At 46.5% G+C, this 23024-nt stretch overlaps 1 protein-coding gene across 3 annotated transcripts in view; it reads left to right on the top strand.

Moving 5' to 3' along the window:
• The window catches only part of LOC128684301 (prestin), a 149867-nt gene that overhangs the window by 70407 nt on the left and 56436 nt on the right, over positions 1–23024 (top strand). For all 3 annotated transcript variants that reach the window (XR_011392499.1, XM_070089196.1, XM_070089192.1), the window contains exons 4-7: positions 3373–3483; positions 5900–6132; positions 12330–12497; positions 13992–14096. Coding sequence is in view for 2 of the 3 variants with exons in the window: in XM_070089196.1 (XP_069945297.1) it covers positions 3373–3483; positions 5900–6132; positions 12330–12497; positions 13992–14096 (617 nt within the window). In the remaining variant the exon portion in view is untranslated. The remainder of the gene's footprint in view (positions 1–3372; positions 3484–5899; positions 6133–12329; positions 12498–13991; positions 14097–23024) is intronic.

Below are 23024 nucleotides of genomic sequence, written 5' to 3'. Positions count from 1 at the left end.
AGTAGTGGTGGGGTGGTAGTAGTGGTGGTTGGAGCAACCGTCGGTATTGTGCAGATCCCGCAAGGTGAGCCTTCTGTCCCTTTATCTGAGTAGTGGTGGTAGTAGTGGTGGGGTGGTAGTAGTGGTGGGGTGGTAGTAGTGGTGGGGTGGTAGTAGTGGTGGTTGGAGCAACCGTCGGTATTGTGCAGATCCCGCAAGGTGAGCCTTCTGTCCCTTTATCTGAGTAGTGGTGGTAGTAGTGGTGGGGTGGTAGTAGTGGTGGGGTGGTAGTGGTGGTTGGAGCAACCGTCGGTATTGTGCAGATCCCGCAAGGTGAGCCTTCTGTCCCTTTATCTGAGTAGTGGTGGTAGTAGTGGTGGGGTGGTAGTAGTGGTGGGGTGGTAGTGGTGGTGGAGCAACCGTCGGTATTGTGCAGATCCCGCAAGGTGAGCCTTCTGTCCCTTTATCTAAGTAGTGGTGGTAGTAGTGGTGGGGTGGTAGTAGTGGTGGGGTGGTAGTGGTGGTGGAGCAACCGTCGGTATTGTGCAGATCCCGAAAGGTGAACCTTCTGTCCCTTTATCTGAGTAGTGGTGGTAGTGGTGGGGTGGTAGTAGTGGTAGTAGTAGTGGTGGTGGAGCAACCGTCGGTATTGTGCAGATCCCGAAAGGTGAACCTTCTGTCCCTTTATCTGAGTAGTGGTGGTGGGGTGGTAGTAGTGGTGGTAGTAGTAGTGGTGGTGGAGCAACCGTCGGTATTGTGCAGATCCCGAAAGGTGAGCCTTCTGTCCCTTTATCTGAGTAGTGGTGGTAGTAGTGGTGGGGTGGTAGTAGTGGTGGTAGTAGTGGTGGTGGAGCAACCGTCGGTATTGTGCAGATCCCGCAAGGTGAGCCTTCTGTCCCTTTATCTGAGTAGTGGTGGTAGTAGTGGTGGGGTGGTAGTAGTGGTGATGGTAGTAGTGGGTAGTTGATGTAGCTTCTGGATCAGTTCTTCATGAACTTGTTCATCCACGTTCCTAGTAGAAGTTCTCACCTAAGATCACTCAGAGTGGAGGACGCTGCAGTTCTAATCTCGCAAACAATTTTGTTTCTTAATAAATTTTGGTGGTTAGCGAGTTTATATTCTTCACCGAATAATGAGTAACTAGAGTTGTTATAACCGAGGTGAGCAACATGTTCTCAATGTTAGAACTTGTTCTCATTACTAGTTAGAACTTGTTCTCATTACTAGTTAGAACTTGTTCTCATTACTAGTTAGAACTTGTTCTCATTACTAGTTAGAACTTGTTCTCATTACTAGTTAGAACTTGTTCTCATTACTAGTTAGAACTTGTTCTCATTACTAGTTAGAACTTGTTCTCATTACTAGTCAGAACTTGTTCTCATTACTAGTTAGAACTTGTTCTCATTACTAGTTAGAACTTGTTCTCATTACTAGTTAGAACGTGTTCTCATTACTAGTTAGAACGTGTTCTCATTACTAGTTAGAACTTGTTCTCATTACTAGTCAGAACTTGTACACATTACCAGTTAGAACTTGTTCTCATTACTAGTTAAAAACTTTACACATTACTGTTAGACCCTGTACACGTTGCTAGTTAAAACTTGTACACATTACCAGTTAGAACTTGTACACGCTGCTGGAGAGGCTCAGATTCTGAATTATGACACATGATAGGAGACCAGACCTTCTAGTAAGCTTTACGTAAAGCTCTGTATGAGGGAACACTTCATGAGAGGAAATAGTGAAGGTAGTGTGAGGGTTGTGAGTGAAAGAATCTCACGATGGTAAAACTAATGGAAAGAAAATGAATTCTGAAGGTCATCTATATATCAGACAATCCGTGTTGTTGGAGACCCGAGTTTCTAATCGATCAATGATCAAGCGACGGCTGGAAGTCGACCTAATACCTTTAAATCATTTGTTTATTTGGTCAATGATCGATTCTCATTTTGGTCTATGGGAAAATAACCATTGCATGAACGCCTGGATTCCCTCCCAATTGGTCTACATGTATACTTGAATGGTGTATACCCGCGTCTTCCCATTTCCTGACTGGAATAGTTGTGATGGATTTCGATGAAGTTTTTTCTTAGTAGCAGAGCTGTTGGAGGCTCTCTGTTGTTGCTGGTTTTATTGAAGAATCTGGATGGTGTGCCAAGAACACTGAAATTAGAAAAGGTGAATCTGTTTCTCTCTCTCTCTCTCTCTCTCTCTCTCTCTCTCTCTCTCTCTCTCTCTCTCTCTCTCTCTCTTTGGGAACCTTGAGTTATCTGAAGGATCTCCAACAATTGTCTCTGAAACTGTTTGAGAAATACTGTTGAGCGATTTTTTTCCCCGTGATGCTCTGACCACCATCATCAGATCAATTTGGGAATCAAAATTTTACATGATCAAAGAAAGAAGCCAGTGTCAACTTCCTTCTTAGCCCTAATTTCGTGATCTCTCACAAAGTTGATGAGATCGTTAAAGGTTGGACGATATCAAGAAAAAAAAAAGGTGTCTGCATTTTAATCTTGTAGGGTACATAGAATGAATATCTCGGAGGTATCGATGCAGATAACTGGTTCAGAGAACCAACATTTGCAACAATTAGCTATCTTTATTCTGAAGCGTTTCGCCTACGCAGTAGGCTTCTTCAGTCAAATACAGAGGATGCAGCAGAGGCAGTAAAGATGTAAAAACGATATAATCAGTCCATCACCCCTCGAAGACTTAGTTTTGAGGTGGTCAGTCCCTCAGCCTGGACAAGAGTGCTGCTCCGAACTCTTCTTTCTCCAGGCTGAGTGACTGATAACCTCGAAACTACGTTTGCGAGGAGTGATGGACTGATTACATCGTTTTTACATCTCTACTGCTTCTGCTGCATTCTCTGTATTTGACTGATGAAGCCGACTGTATAGATGAAACGTTTCGGAATAAAGATACGTAACAGTTTCACATGTCTTACAACACCTGACGATCTACACTCAGAAATGTTTCAGTTTCATGGCAGACTTTTCTAATCTAAAATAGATTAATGCTATATTAAACTGACTTGTTTGTAGTATTTTCTACAAGTTCTTGGCGTGGTTATACAAGGAACCTGTGGAAAATAATACTTGTATACAGTTAATGAAACGTTTCGCCCAGAGTGGCTTCACCAGTCCTAATTAAGACTGGTGAAGCCACTCGTGGCCAAATATTACCTTTAATAAATTTTCTCAACTGTACACAAGTATCATTTTTCACATTATATTAGACTGGAAAGAAAGTCTCCCGTACAGGGCGAAACGCTGTTTTGCTCATGAGTCTTACTCATCAACCTGTTGGTATGACAACCTTCCCTTCATGATATTATAGCCCTCCGTTAATGATATTACAGCCTGCCATTAATGATACTAATATGGTTGACAGGGATGGCTTACGCACTGCTGGCCGGGCTGCCGCCCATCACAGGTCTGTACATGGCTTTCTTCCCAGTCCTTGTCTATGTCATCCTCGGAACATCCCGCCACGTCTCAATGGGTGAGTACCTCCTCTGTGTGTTATCTTGAACCTTAAATTTTGAAGTGAAGGATGGGTAAGCCAGTGGAAGACCTCGGTCAGATGACCAAAAGCTATAGTGGCAGGTCATTATGTAACTAAGAAACACTGGTCCTGTTTCCTGACCAATCTTACCTTACCTAACCTCCTCTGTGTTCATTTCTGAATTGCATGTTTGAAGTTATGATAGTGAAGTTATGTTTCTGACGTTCTTCGTAGTGTCAGGGACAAATCTTTGCTCCTAGTGTTCTGTGTAGTGTGAGCAGCAAGGCTGTGCTTCTAGTGTTCTGTGTAGTGTGTGCAGCAAGGCTGTGCTTCTAGTGTTCTGTGTAGTGTGAGCAGCAAGGCTGTGCTTCTAGTGTTCTGTGTAGTGTGTGCAGCAAGGCTGTGCTTCTAGTGTTCTGTGTAGTGTGTGCAGCAAGGCTGTGCTTCTAGTGTTCTGTGTAGTGTGAGCAGCAAGGCTGTGCTTCTTGTGTTCTGTGTAGTGTGTGCAGCAAGGCTGTGCTTCTAGTGTTCTGTGTAGTGTGAGCAGCAAGGCTGTGCTTCTTGTGTTCTGTGTAGTGTGTGCAGCAAGGCTATGCTTCTAGTGTTCTGTGTAGTGTGAGCAGCAAGGCTGTGCTTCTAGTGTTCTGTGTAGTGTGAGCAGCAAGGCTGTGCTTCTAGTGTTCTGTGTAGTGTGTGCAGCAAGGCTGTGCTTCTAGTGTTCTGTGTAGTGTGTGCAGCAAGGCTGTGCTTCTAGTGTTCTGTGTAGTGTGAGCAGCAAGGCTGTGCTTCTTGTGTTCTGTGTAGTGTGTGCAGCAAGGCTGTGCTTCTAGTGTTCTGTGTAGTGTGTGCAGCAAGGCTGTGCTTCTAGTGTTCTGTGTAGTGTGAGCAGCAAGGCTGTGCTTCTAGTGTTCTGTGTAGTGTGTGCAGCAAGGCTGTGCTTCTAGTGTTCTGTGTAGTGTGTGCAGCAAGGCTGTGCTTCTAGTGTTCTGTGTAGTGTGTGCAGCAAGGCTGTGCTTCTAGTGTTCTGTGTAGTGTGTGCAGCAAGGCTGTGCTTCTAGTGTTCTGTGTAGTGTGAGCAGCAAGGCTGTGCTTCTAGTGTTCTGTGTAGTGTGTGCAGCAAGGCTGTGCTTCTAGTGTTCTGTGTAGTGTGAGCAGCAAGGCTGTGCTTCTAGTGTTCTGTGTAGTGTGTGCAGCAAGGCTGTGCTTCTAGTGTTCTGTGTAGTGTGAGCAGCAAGGCTGTGCTTCTAGTGTTCTGTGTAGTGTGAGCAGCAAGGCTGTGCTTCTAGTGTTGTGTGTAGTGTGTGCAGCAAGGCTGTGCTTCTAGTGTTCTGTGTAGTGTGTGCAGCAGGGCTGTGCTTCTAGTGTTCTGTGTAGTGTGTGCAGCAAGGCTGTGCTTCTAGTGTTCTGTGTAGTGTGAGCAGCAAGGCTGTGCTTCTAGTGTTGTGTGTAGTGTGTGCAGCAAGGCTGTGCTTCTAGTGTTCTGTGTAGTGTGTGCAGCAGGGCTGTGCTTCTAGTGTTCTGTGTAGTGTGTGCAGCAAGGCTGTGCTTCTAGTGTTGTGTGTAGTGTGTGCAGCAAGGCTGTGCTTCTAGTGTTCTGTGTAGTGTGTGCAGCAAGGCTGTGCTTCTAGTGTTCTGTGTAGTGACACAGACCCATTGTGACCTCTGTAATCCTGTTTTTTGTGCTTCATATCACAGGATGAACTGCGAGGGAGGGGGAGAGGGGGTTGCACAGTAAACTAATCACTCAGGCGACACAACTAACTAAATAACACTCCATCCTCAATTCATGTTTTGGAATTGTTGTCATTCCTCACACGGTCGTACAACAGGACTTCATAGACTGTGCTCCGGACATCTGAAAAAAAAAAAAAAAAATAGAAGTACGAACAGTACCTTCCAATCAAAAAGATCGTAACTTGTTCATGAGCGGAGACGATACCCAGCCAATATGTTGTATTTAAACTGACTTTTTACAGTCCTGAACACATCCCCCTCCGTATCCATAGCAGGTCACCCCAGGTCACCCCAGGTCACCCCCTGCTGGTGTGGAGAACTTATAACTACGCCATTACAATGTTCTTATTGAGAGCATAAATCAATAAGAGCACCAATACGATGCTTAATAATTATGGATGTGAAAAAATATCAAATTATAGTAATCTAAATTATACTACAGAGTAGCAATAGAATTATGCTCCCATAACTTTCAAATGAGACTTCCTGAAATACAGAATAAATTAAGTTCTGAAACTGTATTATGTGTTGAAGTGGTCACAGGTTCCAGTCTTCTCTGACCTGACATATAACATTTCAATAATTTATTACCAATTCCTATCCATATTACTTAATTCATTTGTTTACACTTCGTGGTTGATGTAGTGAACATGTTACTCATTTTAAACTTTATTTATAGGCACATTTGCAATTGCTAGTTTAATGATGGCGAAGGTGGTAGGGGAGCTGTCTAGCGAGGACCCCGGAGGCAGTGTATCTCCAACGCTCTCCAACACTACGTTGGAGATCATAGACAACGACACTACGTTTCTGTTCTCCACCAGCACCACCACCACTCATGATACCCAAGATACCCAGTACACACCTCAGCAGATTGGTGCTATACTTGCCCTCGCTGTGGGTATATGGGAGGTAAGTTGTAAGAGTAACTCCTTGTGATCCTAACTTGAGTGCGTTGTGATCCTAACTTGTTGAGTGCGTTGTGATCCTAACTTGAGTGCGTTGTCAGTGCAAGATTGACAACCATGAGCGTTTTCTAGTCTGTGTGGTGGACTGTTATACTCTCCTGTGTGGTGGACTGTTATACTCTCCTGTGTGGTGGACTGTTATACTCTCCTGTGTGGTGGACTGTTATACTCTCCTGTGTGGTGGGTTGTTATACTCTCCTGTGTGGTGGGTTGTTATACTCTCCTGTGTGGTGGACTGTTATACTCTCCTGTGTGGTGGGTTGTTATACTCTCCTGTGTGGTGGACTGTTATACTCTCCTGTGTGGTGGGTTGTTATACTCTCCTGTGTGGTGGGTTGTTATACTCTCCTGTGTGGTGGGTTGTTATACTCTCCTGTGTGGTGGGTTGTTATACTCTCCTGTGTGGTGGACTGTTATACTCTCCTGTGTGGTGGACTGTTATACTCTCCTGTGTGGTGGGTTGTTATACTCTCCTGTGTGGTGGACTGTTATACTCTCCTGTGTGGTGGACTGTTATACTCTCCTGTGTGGTGGACTGTTATACTCTCCTGTGTGGTGGACTGTTATACTCTCCTGTGTGGTGGGTTGTTATACACTCCTGTGTGGTACTGTTATACACTCCTGTGTGGTAGACTGTTATACTCTCCTGTGTGGTGGACTGTTATACACTCCTGTGTGGTGGGTTATACTCTCCTGTGTGGTAGACTGTTATACACTCCTGTGTGGTAGACTGTTATACACTCCTGTGTGGTGGACTGTTATAAACTCCTGTGTGGTGGGTTATACTCTCCTGTGTGGTAGACTGTTATACACTCCTGTGTGGTAGACTGTTATACTCTCCTGTGTGGTGGACTGTTATACACTCCTGTGTGGTGGGTTATACTCTCCTGTGTGGTGGGTTGTTATACTCTCCTGTGTGGTGGGTTGTTATACTCTCCTGTGTGGTGGGTTGTTATACTCTCCTGTGTGGTGGGTTGTTATACTCTCCTGTGTGGTGGGTTGTTATACTCTCCTGTGTGGTGGACTGTTATACACTCCTGTGTGGTGGGTTGTTATACACTCCTGTGTGGTGGGTTGTTATACTTTCCTGTGTGGTGGGTTGTTTTACACTATACTCTCCTGTGTGGTGGACTGTTATACTCTCCTGTGTGGTAGACTGTTATACTCTCCTGTGTGGTGGGTTGTTATACTCTCCTGTGTGGTAGACTGTTATACACTCCTGTGTGGTGGACTGTTATACTCTCCTGTGTGGTGGACTGTTATACTCTCCTGTGTGGTGGACTGTTATACTCTCCTGTGTGGTGGGTTGTTATACTCTCCTGTGTGGTGGGTTGTTATACTCTCCTGTGTGGTGGGTTGTTATACTCTCCTGTGTGGTGGGTTGTTATACTCTCCTGTGTGGTGGGTTGTTATACTCTCCTGTGTGGTGAGTTGTTATACTCTCCTGTGTGGTGGACTGTTATACTCTCCTGTGTGGTGGGTTGTTATACTCTCCTGTGTGGTGGACTGTTATACTCTCCTGTGTGGTGGGTTGTTATACTCTCCTGTGTGGTGGGTTGTTATACTCTCCTGTGTGGTGGACTGTTATACTCTCCTGTGTGGTGGACTGTTATACTCTCCTGTGTGGTGGGTTGTTATACTCTCCTGTGTGGTGGGTTGTTATACTCTCCTGTGTGGTGGATACTCTCCTGTGTGGTGGTATGTTATACTCTCCTGTGTGGTGGGTTGTTATACTGTGTGGTGGTTTGTTATACTCTCCTGTGTGGTGGGTTATACTCTCCTGTGTGGTGGGTTGTTATACTCTCCTGTGTGGTGGGTTATACTCTCCTGTGTGGTGGGTTGTTATACTCTCCTGTGTGGTGGGTTGTTATACTCTCCTGTGTGGTGGACTGTTATACTCTCACTGTTATACTCTCCTGTGTGGTGGGTTGTTATACTTTGTGTGGTGGGTTGTTATACTCTCCTGTTATACTCTCCTGTGTGGTGGGTTGTTATACTCTCCTGTGTGGTGGGTTGTTATACTGTGTGGTGGACTGTTATACTCTCCTGTGTGGTGGGTTGTTATACTCTCCTGTGTGGTGGGTTGTTATACTCTCCTGTGTGGTGGGTTGTTATACTCTCCTGTGTGGTGGGTTGTTATACACTCCTGTGTGGTGGGTTGTTATACTCTCCTGTGTGGTGGGTTGTTATACTCTCCTGTGTGGTGGGTTGTTATACTCTCCTGTGTGGTGGGTTGTTATACTCTCCTGTGTGGTGGACTGTTATACTCTCCTGTGTGGTGGGTTGTTATACTCTCCTGTGTGGTGGGTTGTTATACTCTCCTGTGTGGTGGGTTATACTCTCCTGTGTGGTGGGTTGTTATACTCTCCTGTGTGGTGGGTTGTTATACTGTGTGGTGGGTTATACTCTCCTGTGTGGTGGGTTGTTATACTCTCCTGTGTGGTGGGTTGTGTGGTGGGTTGTTATACTCTCCTGTGTGGTGGGTTGTTATACTCTCCTGTGTGGTGGGTTGTTATACACTCCTGTGTGGTGGGTTATACCTCCTGTGTGGTGGGTTGTTATACTCTCCTGTGTGGTGGGTTATACTGTTATACTCTCCTGTGTGGTGGGTTGTTATACTCTCCTGTGTGGTGGGTTGTTATACTCTCCTGTGTGGTGGGTTATACTCTCCTGTGTGGTGGGTTGTTATACTCTCCTGTGTGGTGGGTTGTTATACTCTCCTGTGTGGTGGGTTGTTATACTCTCCTGTGTGGTGGGTTGTTATACTCTCCTGTGTGGTGGGTTATACTCTCCTGTGTGGTGGGTTGTTATACTCTCCTGTGTGGTGGGTTATACTCTCCTGTGTGGTGGGTTGTTATAATCTCCTGTGTGGTGGGTTGTTATACTCTCCTGTGTGGTGGGTTGTTATACACTCCTGTGTGGTGGGTTGTTATACTCTCCTGTGTGGTGGGTTGTTATACTCTCCTGTGTGGTGGGTTGTTATACTCTCCTGTGTGGTGGGTTGTTATACTCTCCTGTGTGGTGGGTTGTTATACTCTCCTGTGTGGTGGGTTGTTATACACTCCTGTGTGGTGGGTTGTTATACTCTCCTGTGTGGTGGGTTGTTATACTCTCCTGTGTGGTGGGTTGTTATACTGTGTGGTGGGTTGTTATACTCTCCTGTGTGGTGGGTTGTTACTGTTGTTATACTCTCCTGTGTGGTGGGTTGTTATACACTCCTGTGTGGTGGGTTGTTATACTTTCCTGTGTGGTGGGTTGTTATACTGTGTGGTGGGTTGTTATACTCTCCTGTGTGGTGGGTTGTTATACACTCCTGTGTGGTGGGTTGTTATACTCTCCTGTGTGGTGGGTTGTTATACACTCCTGTGTGGTGGGTTGTTATACTCTCCTGTGTGGTGGGTTGTTATACACTCCTGTGTGGTGGGTTGTTATACTCTCCTGTGTGGTGGGTTGTTATACACTCCTGTGTGGTGGGTTGTTATACTCTCCTGTGTGGTGGGTTGTTATACACTCCTGTGTGGTGGGTTATACTCTCCTGTGTGGTGGGTTGTTATACACTCCTGTGTGGTGGGTTGTTATACTCTCCTGTGTGGTGGGTTGTTATACTCTCCTGTGTGGTGGGTTGTTATACTCTCCTGTGTGGTGGGTTGTTATACACTCCTGTGTGGTGGGTTGTTATACTCTCCTGTGTGGTGGGTTGTTATACTCTCCTGTGTGGTGGGTTGTTATATTCTCCTGTGTGGTTGGACTGTTATACTCTCCTGTGTGGTGGACTGTTATACTCTCCTGTGTGGTGGACTGTTATACTCTCCTGTGTGGTAGACTGTTATACTCTCCTGTGTGGTAGACTGTTATACTCTCCTGTGTGGTAGACTGTTATACTCTCCTGTGTGGTGGGTTGTTATACTCTTCTGTGTGGTGGGTTGTTATACTCTCCTGTGTGGTGGACTGTTATACTCTCCTGTGTGGTGAGTTGTTATACTCTCCTGTGTGGTGGACTGTTATACTCTCCTGTGTGGTGAGTTGTTATACTCTCCTGTGTGGTGGGTTATACTCTTCTGTGTGGTGGGTTATTGTGTACTCCTGTGTGGTAGGTTATCATACTTGTCAGTAGTGTTATTGTGTACTTGTGTAGTATACTGAGATAAACCCAGGTACGTTATAAATAGGCTCCCTTACTAGATACGACGTCATGAGTCAGGAGTGAAGGTGGTTTGTAAAATGAGGAGTGAAGGGAGTGGTGATTGTTAGAGTAGCTACTCCATTAGAGGCTTGAAATGACAGATTGGGCAATCAATCAATCAAGTTTATTCTCTATGAAGATTACAATGCGGGGTTTACAAATTATAGGATATTGTGTGGTTACATATAAAATACTAAGTACAGAGAGGGCCACTATCACACCTAGCATGACTAGGCATTTTGGGCACACTAAGATTAATTCATTACTCTATATTGGTACAGTTTATGGACTAGGTTAATGTGAATTCTAAGTAACTACATTACAGTTCGTACATGTAACAATGTGAATGGTTTTATCTTATTACGATACATATTAAAACTCGTATATTGGAGTATCACCCACTGACTCAACAAAACTGTGATGACCAACATTGATGATGACCAACATTGATGATGACCAACATTGATGATGACCAACATTGATGATGGCCAACATTGATGATGACCAACATTGATGATGACCAACATTGATGATGACCAACATTGATGATGGCCAACATTGATGATGGCCAACATTGATGATGACCAACATTGATGATGACCAACATTGATGATGACCAACATTGATGATGACCAACATTGATGATGACCAAGATTGATGATGACCAAGATTGATGATGACCAACATTGATGATGACCAACATTGATGATGACCAACATTGATGATGACCAACATTGATGATGACCAACATTGATGATGGCCAACATTGATGATGGCCAACATTGATGATGACCAACATTGATGATGACCAACATTGATGATGGCCAACATTGATGATGACCAACATTGATGATGACCAACATTGATGATGACCAAGATTGATGATGACCAAGATTGATGATGACCAACATTGATGATGACCAACATTGATGATGACCAACATTGATGATGACCAACATTGATGATGACCAACATTGATGATGGCCAACATTGATGATGGCCAACATTGATGATGACCAACATTGATGATGACCAACATTGATGATGGCCAACATTGATGATGACCAACATTGATGATGACCAACATTGATGATGACCAACATTGATGATGACCAACATTGATGATGACCAACATTGATGATGACCAACATTGATGATGACCAACATTGATGATGACCAACATTGATGATGACCAACATTGATGAAAATCGTACAAACAACATTGTCACAAGTAGTAATTAGTGGTATCTGAATTACCTTACTATATTAAACCTGTTAGTATATAGAATGAAGTGCTGGTATGTATTAAAAGATTTAGCTTTTGCGTAATGTAAATAAATTTTAAGCCTGCCCATAATGCCCTGCATACAAGGGGCTTTGGGCATGTACACCCAATTATTATATTTCTTTGTATAATTATGTATCACATCCAAATAAAAAATAAAAAAATTCAGTGCGATTTGTAAGTTAGTGCCGCCTAATCACTCGATTTTTCACATCTTTTATGGTTTTCAGTGGGATAACAAATTTATCAAAAGCTAGTCAAGCAATACCGATGACATAGTCGGAATTAGCACCACAAACTTTCCCTAAAATCGGTGTAATATCATTGACCAGAAAATAACTGTTGACCAGTGAATTATTAATGTGTTCTTAAAATGCTTAATATATAGTATTTATTTTCATAGTTGCAAGTAGCCAGAAATATTTTATGTTACTATGTATGATAACTGTACTCACACGTACCTGTACCTACATAAACATAATTATTTACTAAACATCTTAATTACAATACGCTTCTTTCCATCAGTGACCATTTTATTAAAGCTAAGTGAATAACTGTTCACTCTTTTTCTGAAAGTGTAAGAAAAACTGTTTACGTAATGCACCTAAACCAGACCTTTCCAGTGACCTGTTATGTATACATGTTTGATAAGACGGAAGTGTTTGTGGTGCAGGTGTCTCTGGCTGTGGTTCAGATGGGAGAGCTGTACGGGATGTTTCTCAACGACATGCTCATCTCTGGGTTCACCACGGGAGTTGCTGTACACGTCATGACCTCACAGATCAAGTATCTCCTCGGTATCTCCATAACTCGCTATAACGGGCCCTTCAAGATTATCTACGTGAGTATTTAAGACACACAGGTCAGGGACAGGATGTTTCAGAGATGAGACACAGCAACAAGGGGTCACAATTGGAAGTTGAAGATTCAGATGAGTCACAGGGATGTTAGGGAGTATTTCTTCAGTCAGAGATGTCAGGAAGTGGGCTAGTCTGGAAAGGGAGGTGGTGGAGGCGGGACCAGGACCTATGAATCGACCCCTGCAACCACAGTTAGGTGAATACACACACACAGAACAATATATACAAGTGATGTTTCAGAACATTAAACGGAACAAAAAATAAATTACCACAATTACTGGAGTAAGAAAAAAAATCATATTTTAAGAAATCACTAAAAATACCTCAGTTGGCCTTAGTTTATAATAGTGTGGAGGAGAGTGGATCAAAACAGTGTATGAATAAACAGAATAAACTGGAATAAACTCAAGCAAAGCAAATATTTAAAAAGGAAAACTGAATCTTTGAAAACTGTTTCAGAAGTGATGATAATGTCATCACAACGAATGAAAAAATATGAACCAAATGATATATTAAAAAGAAAAAAAGAGAATTAATGAAAATAATGTGGATGATGTAGAGAAAGATAAGAGATAATTATATTGGTACTACAAGACTAATAAGAGATAATTATATTGGTACTACAAGACTAATAAGAGATAATTATATTGGTACTACAAGACTATAGACTCGACTAGTAAAAATTATAATTAATTAAGTACTTGCCCAATTACTTTATATAATATATATATATAATTTATATATATTTATATTTGACCACGAACGAGTGGTATTGATCAATAACACTGCACTAGCCAAGGACTCGAACCCATGCTGCTTTGGCCTGCCTCATGGTGGGCGAAAATACATGACGCCCTTATCCACTCGACCCTACGATCCTTAAGATTAGGGCATCCAGCGGAACTGGATGTTGTACTCGTTACCCACTCGTTCGTGGTTACAGTAATATAAAATACTGGTCGTTGAACTGGTATACAAAAAAGGGACTAGAATGAAATTAGCCTAGAGTCATCCACACCATCGTGTGTCCTTGGGTAACGAGTACAACATCCAGTTCCGCTGGATGCCCTAATCTTAAGGATCGTAGGGTCGAGTGGATAAGGGCGTCATGTATTTTCGCACACCATGAGGCAGGCCAAAGCAGCATGGGTTCGAGTCCTTGGCTAGTGCCGTGTTATTGATTATATAATATATATCTATATATATATATATATATATCTCTATCTATATATATAAGGAGGGGTGTTAATGTTGCAGTTTAAAAACTGTAGTGTAAAGCACCCTTCTGGCAAGACAATGATGGAGTGAATGATAGTGAATTTTTTTTTTTTTTTCGGGCCACCCTGCCTTGGTGGGAATCGGCCAGTGTGATAATAAAAAAAAATATATATAATTAGTATTTTTTTAAATTTATTTAAAGATCATATAACGGGTGCGCAAATCTCTAAGATAAACACTTGACTGTTTTGTTTCAGACCTACAGGGATGTAGTGGACCAGTTGACACTAGTGAACCCCGTGGTGATGGTGGTGTCTCTGTCCAGCACGGTGGTGCTCGTGTTCACTAACGAGGTGATCAAGGTAGGTGATGGTGGTGGTGTCCAGCACGGTGGTGCTCGTGTTCACTAACGAGGTGATCAAGGTAGGTGATGATGGTGGTGTCTGTCCAGCACGGTGGTGCTCGTGTTCACGAGGTGATCAAGGTAGGTGGTGTCTCTGTCCAGCACGGTGGTGCTCGTGTTCACTAACGAGGTGACCAAGGTAGGTGATGATGGTGATGTCTCTGTCCAGCACGGTGGTGCTCGTGTTCACTAACGAGGTGATCAAGGTAGGTGATGATGGTGGTGTCTGTCCAGCACGGTGGTGCTCGTGTTCACTAACGAGGTGATCAAGGTAGGCGATGATGGTGGTGTGTCTGTCCAGCACGGTGGTGCTCGTGTTCACTAACGAGGTGATCAAGGTAGGTGATGATGATGGTGGTGTCTGTCCAGCACGGTGGTGCTCGTGTTCACTAACGAGGTGATCAAGGTAGGTGATGATGATGGTGGTGTCTGTCCAGCACGGTGGTGCTCGTGTTCACTAACGAGGTGATCAAGGTAGGTGATGATGGTGTCTGTCCAGCAAGGTGGTGCTCGTGTTCACTAACGAGGTGATCAAGGTAGGTGATGATGGTGGTGTCTGTCCAGCACGGTGGTGCTCGTGTTCACTAACGAGGTGATCAAGGTAGGTGATGATGGTGGTGTCTGTCCAGCACGGTGGTGCTCGTGTTCACTAACGAGGTGACCAAGGTAGGTGATGATGGTGGTGTCTCTGTCCAGCACGGTGGTGCTCGTGTTCACTAACGAGGTGATCAAGGTAGGTGATGATGGTGGTGTCTGTCCAGCACGGTGGTGCTCGTGTTCACTAACGAGGTGATCAAGGTAGGTGATGGTGGTGGTGTCCAGCACGGTCGTGCTCGTGTTCACTAACGAGGTGATCAAGGTAGGTGATGATGGTGGTGTCCAGCACGGTGGTGCTCGTGTTCACTAACGAGGTGATCAAGGTAGGTGGTGATGGTGGTGTCTCTGTCCAGCACGGTGGTGCTCGTGTTCACTAACGAGGTGATCAAGGTAGGTGGTGTGTCTGTCCAGCACGGTGGTGCTCGTGTTCACTAACGAGGTGATCAAGGTAGGTGGTGTGTCTGTCCAGCACGGTGGTGCTCGTGTTCACTAACGAGGTGATCAAGGTAGGTGGTGTGTCTGTCCAGCACGGTGGTGCTCGTGTTCACTAACGAGGTGATCAATGTAGGTGATGATGGTGGTGTGTCTGTCCAGCACGGTGGTGCTCGTGTTCACTAACGAGGTGATCAAGGTAGGTGATGATGGTGGTGTGTCTGTCCAGCACGGTGGTGCTCGTGTTCACTAACGAGGTGATCAAGGTAGGTGATGATGGTGGTTTCTCTGTCCAGCACGGTGGTGCTCGTGTTCACTAACGAGGTGATCAAGGTATGTGATGTCTCTGTCTAGCACGATGGTGCTCGTGTTCACTAACGAGGTGATCAAGGTAGGTGATGATGGTGGTGTCTGTCCAGCACGGTGGTGCTCGTGTTCACTAACGAGGTGATCAAGGTAGGCGATGATGGTGGTGTCTCTGTCCAGCACGGTGGTGCTCGTGTTCACTAATGAGGTGATCAAGGTAGCTGGTGTCTGTCCAGCACGGTGGTGCTCGTGTTCACTAACACCAACGTCAAAGACCTGGGAGTGATCATGTCGGAGGATCTCACCTTCAAGGACCATAACATTGTATCAATCGCATCTGCTAGAAAAATGACAGGATGGATAATGAGAACCTTCAAAACTAGGGAGGCCAAGCCCATGATGACACTCTTCAGGTCACTTGTTCTATCTAGGCTGGAATATTGCTGCACACTAACAGCACCTTTCAAGGCAGGTGAAATTGCCGACCTAGAAAATGTACAGAGAACTTTCACGGCGCGCATAACGGAGATAAAACACCTCAATTATTGGGAGCGCTTGAGGTTCCTAAACCTGTATTCCCTGGAACGCAGGAGGGAGAGATACATGATTATATACACCTGGAAAATCCTAGAGGGACTAGTACCGAACTTGCACACGAAAATCACTCATTACGAAAGCAAAAGACTTGGCAGACGATGCACCATCCCCCCAATGAAAAGCAGGGGTGTCACTAGCACGTTAAGAGACCATACAATAAGTGTCAGGGGCCCGAGACTGTTCAACTGCCTCCCAGCACACATAAGGGGGATTACCAACAGACCCCTGGCAGTCTTCAAGCTGGCACTGGACAAGCACCTAAAGTCAGTTCCGGATCAGCCGGGCTGTGGCTCGTACGTTGGTTAGCGTGCAGCCAGCAGCAACAGCCTGGTTGATCAGGCTCTGATCCACCAGGAGGCCTGGTCTCAGACCGGGCCGCGGGGGCGTTGACCCCCGGAACTCTCTCCAGGTAAACTCCAGGTAACGAGGTGATCAAGGTAGGCGATGATGGTGGTGTCTCTGTCCAGCACGGTGGTGCTCGTGTTCACTAACGAGGTGATCAAGGTAGGTGGTGTCTGTCCAGCCGGTGGTGCTCGTGTTCACTAACGAGGTGATCAAGGTAGGTGGTGATGGTAGTGTCTCTGTACAGCACGGTGGTGCTCGTGTTCACTAACGAGGTGATCAAGGAAGGTGATGATGGTGGTGGTGTCCAGCACGGTGGTGCTCGTGTTCACTAACGAGGTGATCAAGGTAGGTGATGATGGTGGTGTCTCTGTCCAGCACGGTGGTGCTCGTGTTCACTAACGAGGTGATCAAGGTAGGTGGTGTGTCTGTCCAGCACGGTGGTGCTCGTGTTCACTAACGAGGTGATCAAGGTAGGTGGTGTGTCTGTCCAGCACGGTGGTGCTCGTGTTCACTAAGGAGGTGATCAAGGTAGGTGATGATGGTGGTGTCCAGCACGGTGGTGCTCGTGTTCACTAACGAGGTGATCAAGGTAGGTGATGATGGTGGTGTCTGTCCAGCACGGTGGTGCTCGTGTTCACTAACAAGGTGATCAAGGTAGGTGGTGTCTGTCCAGCCGGTGGTGCTCGTGTTCACTAACGAGGTGATCAAGGTAGGTGGTGATGGTAGTGTCTCTGTACAGCACGGTGGTGCTCGTGTTCACTAACGAGGTGATCAAGGAAGGTGATGATGGTGGTGTCTCTGTCCAGCACGGTGGTGCTCGTGTTCACTAACGAGGTGATCAAGGTAGGTGATGATGGTGGTGTGTGTGTCCAGCACGGTGGTGCTCGTGTTCACTAACGAGGTGATCAAGGTAGGTGGTGTCTGTCCAGCACGGTGGTGCTCGTGTTCACTAACGAGGTGATCAAAGTAGGCGATGATGGTGGTGTCTGTCCAGCACGGTGGTGCTCGTGTTCACGAGGTGATCAAGGTAGGTGGTGTCTGTCCAGCACGGTGGTGCTCGTGTTCACTAACGAGGTGATCAAGGTAGGTGATGATGGTGGTGTGTCTGTCCAGCACGGTGGTGCTCGTGTTCACTAACGAGGTGATCAAGGTAGGTGATGGTGTCTGTCCAGCAAGGTGGTGCTCGTGTTCACTAACGAGGTGATCAAGGTAGGTGATGATGGTGGTGTGTCTGTCCAGCACTGTGGTGCTCGTGTTCACTAAGGAGGTGATCAAGGTAGGTGATGATGGTGGTGTCTGTCCAGCACGGTGGTGCTCGTGTTCACTAACGAGGTGATCAAGGTAGGTGATGATGCTGGTGTGTCTGTCCAGCACGGTGGTGCTCGTGTTCACTAACGAGGTGATCAAGGTAGGTGATGGTGTCTGTCCAGCAAGGTGGTGCTCGTGTTCACTAACGAGGTGATCAAGGTAGGTGATGATGGTGGTGTCTGTCCAGCACGGTGGTGCTCGTGTTCACTAACGAGGTGATCAAGGTAGGTGATGATGGTGGTGTCTGTCCAGCACGGTGGTGCTCGTGTTCACTAACGAGGTGATCAAGGTAGGTGATGGTGGTGTCTGTCCAGCATGGTGGTGCTCGTGTTCACTAACGAGGTGATCAAGGTAGGTGATGTCTCTGTCTAGCACGATGGTGCTCGTGTTCACTAACGAGGTGATCAAGGTAGGTGATGATGGTGGTGTCTGTCCAGCACGGTGGTGCTCGTGTTCACTAACGAGGTGACCAAGGTAGGTGATGATGGTGGTGTGTCTGTCCAGCACGGTGGTGCTCGTGTTCACTAACGAGGTGATCAAGGTAGGTGATGGTGGTGGTGTCCAGCACGGTGGTGCTCGTGTTCACTAACGAGGTGATCAAGGTAAGTGATGGTGGTGGTGTCCAGCCGGTGGTGCTCGTGTTCACTAACGAGGTGATCAAGGTAGGTGATGATGGTGGTGTGTCTGTCCAGCACGGTGGTGCTCGTGTTCACTAACGAGGTGATCAAGGTAGGTGATGATGGTGGTGTGTCTGTCCAGCACGGTGGTGCTCGTGTTCACTAACGAGGTGATCAAGGTAGGTGATGATGGTGGTGTCTGTCCAGCATGGTGGTGCTCGTGTTCACTAACGAGGTGATCAAGGTAGGCGATGATGGTGGTGTCTCTGTCCAGCACGGTGGTGCTCGTGTTCACTAATGAGGTGATCAAGGTAGCTGGTGTCTGTCCAGCACGGTGGTGCTCGTGTTCACTAACGAGGTGATCAAGGTAGGTGATGATGGTGGTGTCTGTCCAGCACGGTGGTGCTCGTGTTCACTAACGAGGTGATCAAGGTAGGTGATGATGATGGTGGTGTCTGTCCAGCACGGTGGTGCTCGTGTTCACTAACGAGGTGATCAAGGTAGGCGATGATGGTGGTGTCTCTGTCCAGCACGGTGGTGCTCGTGTTCACTAATGAGGTGATCAAGGTAGCTGGTGTCTGTCCAGCACGGTGGTGCTCGTGTTCACTAACGAGGTGATCAAGGTAGGTGGTGTCTGTCCAGCCGGTGGTGCTCGTGTTCACTAAGGAGGTGATCAAGGAAGGTGATGATGGTGGTGTCTCTGTCCAGCACGGTGGTGCTCGTGTTCACTAACGAGGTGATCAAGGTAGGTGATGATGGTGGTGTGTGTGTCCAGCACGGTGGTGCTCGTGTTCACTAACGAGGTGATCAAGGTAGGTGATGATGGTGGTGTGTGTGTCCAGCACGGTGGTGCTCGTGTTCACTAACGAGGTGATCAAGGTAGGTGGTGTCTGTCCAGCACGGTGGTGCTCGTGTTCACTAAGGAGGTGATCAAAGTAGGCGATGATGGTGGTGTCTGTCCAGCACGGTGGTGCTCGTGTTCACGAGGTGATCAAGGTAGGTGGTGTCTGTCCAGCACGGTGGTGCTCGTGTTCACTAACGAGGTGATCAAGGTAGGTGATGGTGGTGTGTCTGTCCAGCACTGTGGTGCTCGTGTTCACTAAGGAGGTGATCAAGGTAGGTGATGATGGTGGTGTCTGTCCAGCACGGTGGTGCTCGTGTTCACTAACGAGGTGATCAAGGTAGATGATGATGGTGGTGTGTCTGTCCAGCACGGTGGTGCTCGTGTTCACTAACGAGGTGATCAAGGTAGGTGATGATGGTGTCTGTCCAGCAAGGTGGTGCTCGTGTTCACTAACGAGGTGATCAAGGTAGGTGATGATGGTGGTGTCTGTCCAGCACGGTGGTGCTCGTGTTCACTAACGAGGTGATCAAGGTAGGTGATGATGGTGGTGTCTGTCCAGCACGGTGGTGCTCGTGTTCACTAACGAGGTGATCAAGGTAGGTGATGGTGGTGTCTGTCCAGCATGGTGGTGCTCGTGTTCACTAACGAGGTGATCAAGGTAGGTGATGTCTCTGTCCAGCTCGATGGTGCTCGTGTTCACTAACGAGGTGATCAAGGTAGGTGATGATGGTGGTGTCTGTCCAGCACGGTGGTGCTCGTGTTCACTAACGAGGTGACCAAGGTAGGTGATGATGGTGGTGTGTCTGTCCAGCACGGTGGTGCTCGTGTTCACTAACGAGGTGATCAAGGTTGGTGATGGTGGTGGTGTCCAGCACGGTGGTGCTCGTGTTCACTAACGAGGTGATCAAGGTAGGTGATGGTGGTGGTGTCCAGCCGGTGGTGCTCGTGTTCACTAACGAGGTGATCAAGGTAGGTGATGATGGTGGTGTGTCTGTCCAGCACGGTGGTGCTCGTGTTCACTAACGAGGTGATCAAGGTAGGTGATGATGGTGGTGGTGTCCAGCACGGTGGTGCTCGTGTTCACTAACGAGGTGATCAAGGTAGGTGATGATGGTGGTGGTGTCCAGCACGGTGGTGCTCGTGTTCACTAAAGAGGTGATCAAGGTAGGTGATGATGGTGGTGGTGTCCAGCACGGTGGTGCTCGTGTTCACTAACGAGGTGATCAAGGTAGGTGATGATGATGGTGGTGGTGTCCAGCACGGTGGTGCTCGTGTTCACTAACGAGGTGATCAAGGTAGGTGATGATGGTGGTGGTGTCCAGCACGGTGGTGCTCGTGTTCACTAACGAGGTGATCAAGATAGGTGATGATGATGGTGGTGGTGTCCAGCACGGTGGTGCTCGTGTTCACTAACGAGGTGATCAAGGTAGGTGATGATGGTGGTGGTGTCCAGCACGGTGGTGCTCGTGTTCACTAACGAGGCGATCAAGGTAGGTGATGGTGGTGGTGTCCAGCACGGTGGTGCTCGTGTTCACTAACGAGGTGATCAAGGTAGGTGATGGTGGTGGTGTCCAGCACGGTGGTGCTCGTGTTCACTAACGAGGTGATCAAGGTAGGTGATGGTGGTGTCCAGCACGGTGGTGCTCGTGTTCACTAACGAGGTGATCAAGGTAGGTGATGGTGGTGGTGTCCAGCACGGTGGTGCTCGTGTTCACTAACGAGGTGATCAAGGTAGGTGATGGTGGTGGTGTCCAGCACGGTGGTGCTCGTGTTCACTAACGAGGTGATCAAGGTAGGTGATGGTGGTGGTGGTGTCCAGCCGGTGGTGCTCGTGTTCACTAACGAGGTGATCAAGGTAGGTGATGGTGGTGGTGTCCAGCACGGTGGTGCTCGTGTTCACTAACGAGGTGATCAAGGTAGGTGATGGTGGTGGTGTCCAGCACGGTGGTGCTCGTGTTCACTAACGAGGTGATCAAGGTAGGTGATGGTGGTGGTGTCCAGCACGGTGGTGCTCGTGTTCACTAACGAGGTGATCAAGGTAGGTGATGGTGGTGGTGGTGTCCAGCCGGTGGTGCTCGTGTTCACTAACGAGGTGATCAAGGTAGGTGATGGTGGTGGTGTCCAGCACGGTGGTGCTCGTGTTCACTAACGAGGTGATGAAGGTAGGTGATGGTGGTGGTGTCCAGCACGGTGGTGCTCGTGTTCACTAACGAGGTGATCAAGGTAGGTGATGATGGTGGTGTCTGTCCAGCACGGTGGTGCTCGTGTTCACTAACGAGGTGATCAAGGTAGGTGATGGTGGTGGTGTGTCTGTCCATCACGGTGGTGCTCGTGTTCACTAACGAGGTGATCAAGGTAGGTGATGATTGTGGTGTCCAGCACGGTGGTGCTCGTGTTCACTAACGAGGTGATCAAGGTAGGTGATGATGGTGGTGGTGTCCAGCACGGTGGTGCTCGTGTTCACTAACGAGGTGATCAAGGTAGGTGATGGTGGTGGTGTCCAGCACGGTGGTGTCCAGCACGGTGGTGTCCAGCACGGTGGTGTCCAGCACGGTGGTGTCCAGCACGGTGGTGTCCAGCACGGTGGTGTCCAGCACGGTGGTGCTACAGATCAACAGGTGTCATAGGTGTAAAAATAACCTTGCTTATGGAAATTAAACGTAATAATTTCTGACTGCGTCCCATACCATCAACTAACAAGTTCTTAATATTAACGCAGTCAACGCAGCTAAGTAACGCTGTTACGTTACTACTAGTCCCTTAATATATCCTAATATAATATATACAACTACGTAGCCAGCCAGTGGTTCTTCAGTCCAGTACAGAGAAGAACGGTGGAAAAGGAGTAGTAGTTTGAGGTAATCAGTCCCTTAGTCTGACGTTCATATTTTCAGTCCATCAGTCTTTTATCAAGATTGATGGACTGAAGACATCCGGAATAATAACAAAATGGTGCACAAGTCTCTCATTTATCCACTTGTCGGATTTCTTAACCATTTATTTAAATAGAAAATGAGTTGTTTTGTATTTTAGGGGAAACTTAAAAATTTTCTTCAACAGCTGCGTAAAGATGGAAGGGACAGACACGGAATCTGTTTTGGTTGCAGTTTCTCGAAGAACATGAAAAAGTAATCTTAGGTGTGATCTACAGCCCAAAAAACCTCGATAGTGACCACGATAACCATTTTTTTGGGGGGGAGGGGGGGACTTGTTCAGGCATCTCGAAACGAGAATGAAGATTTAATGGGAGATTTTCCTTTAAGCCAGATCATTAGGAACAATTTGACAGGTAATCCAGAGTCGGGAGAATGTCTTGAAATAATCCAGGAAATAACCTACTGGACTTAAGAACATGAGGAAGGAGGTGCACTGCAGCAGGCCTACTGGCCCATGCTAGGAATGTCAGTCACACCCGCTTATGTATTTGTCTTACCTATTATTAAAGCTATACAAGGTTTCAGCTTCAGTAACGCCTCTAGGGAGTTTGTTCCACTCTTTCACAACTCTACTGATAAAGATTCACTGACAAATAATTTTGAAGTTAATGAATTTGGAGAAAATAATTACACACGACATAGTTTCAATACCTCAGGAGTTATGTTAATGACTGTAACTAAGTCAAGTTAGTATGTTTTTGTACTGCCTGTATATACTGACTCTGGACTATGGTAAGGGAGACCAAACAGAAGGTGGTGATAGCTGCCAAAATACTTTCCTAAACATTGTAACATTGTACAAACAAGAATAATTACGTTTATTCCTAATAGAGAATTCAGATCAAGCATGAATAAACCTGTTGAAGAATTGAAACAGTTATGCAACACATGGAAATCTTTATTGA

This window comes from Cherax quadricarinatus, chromosome 2, assembly GCF_038502225.1.
Source record: "Cherax quadricarinatus isolate ZL_2023a chromosome 2, ASM3850222v1, whole genome shotgun sequence".
Classification (NCBI taxonomy): Eukaryota; Metazoa; Arthropoda; class Malacostraca; order Decapoda; family Parastacidae; genus Cherax; species Cherax quadricarinatus.
Note: the sequence above shows the minus strand (reverse complement) of the source record. Positions and strands in the feature narration are given on the sequence as shown.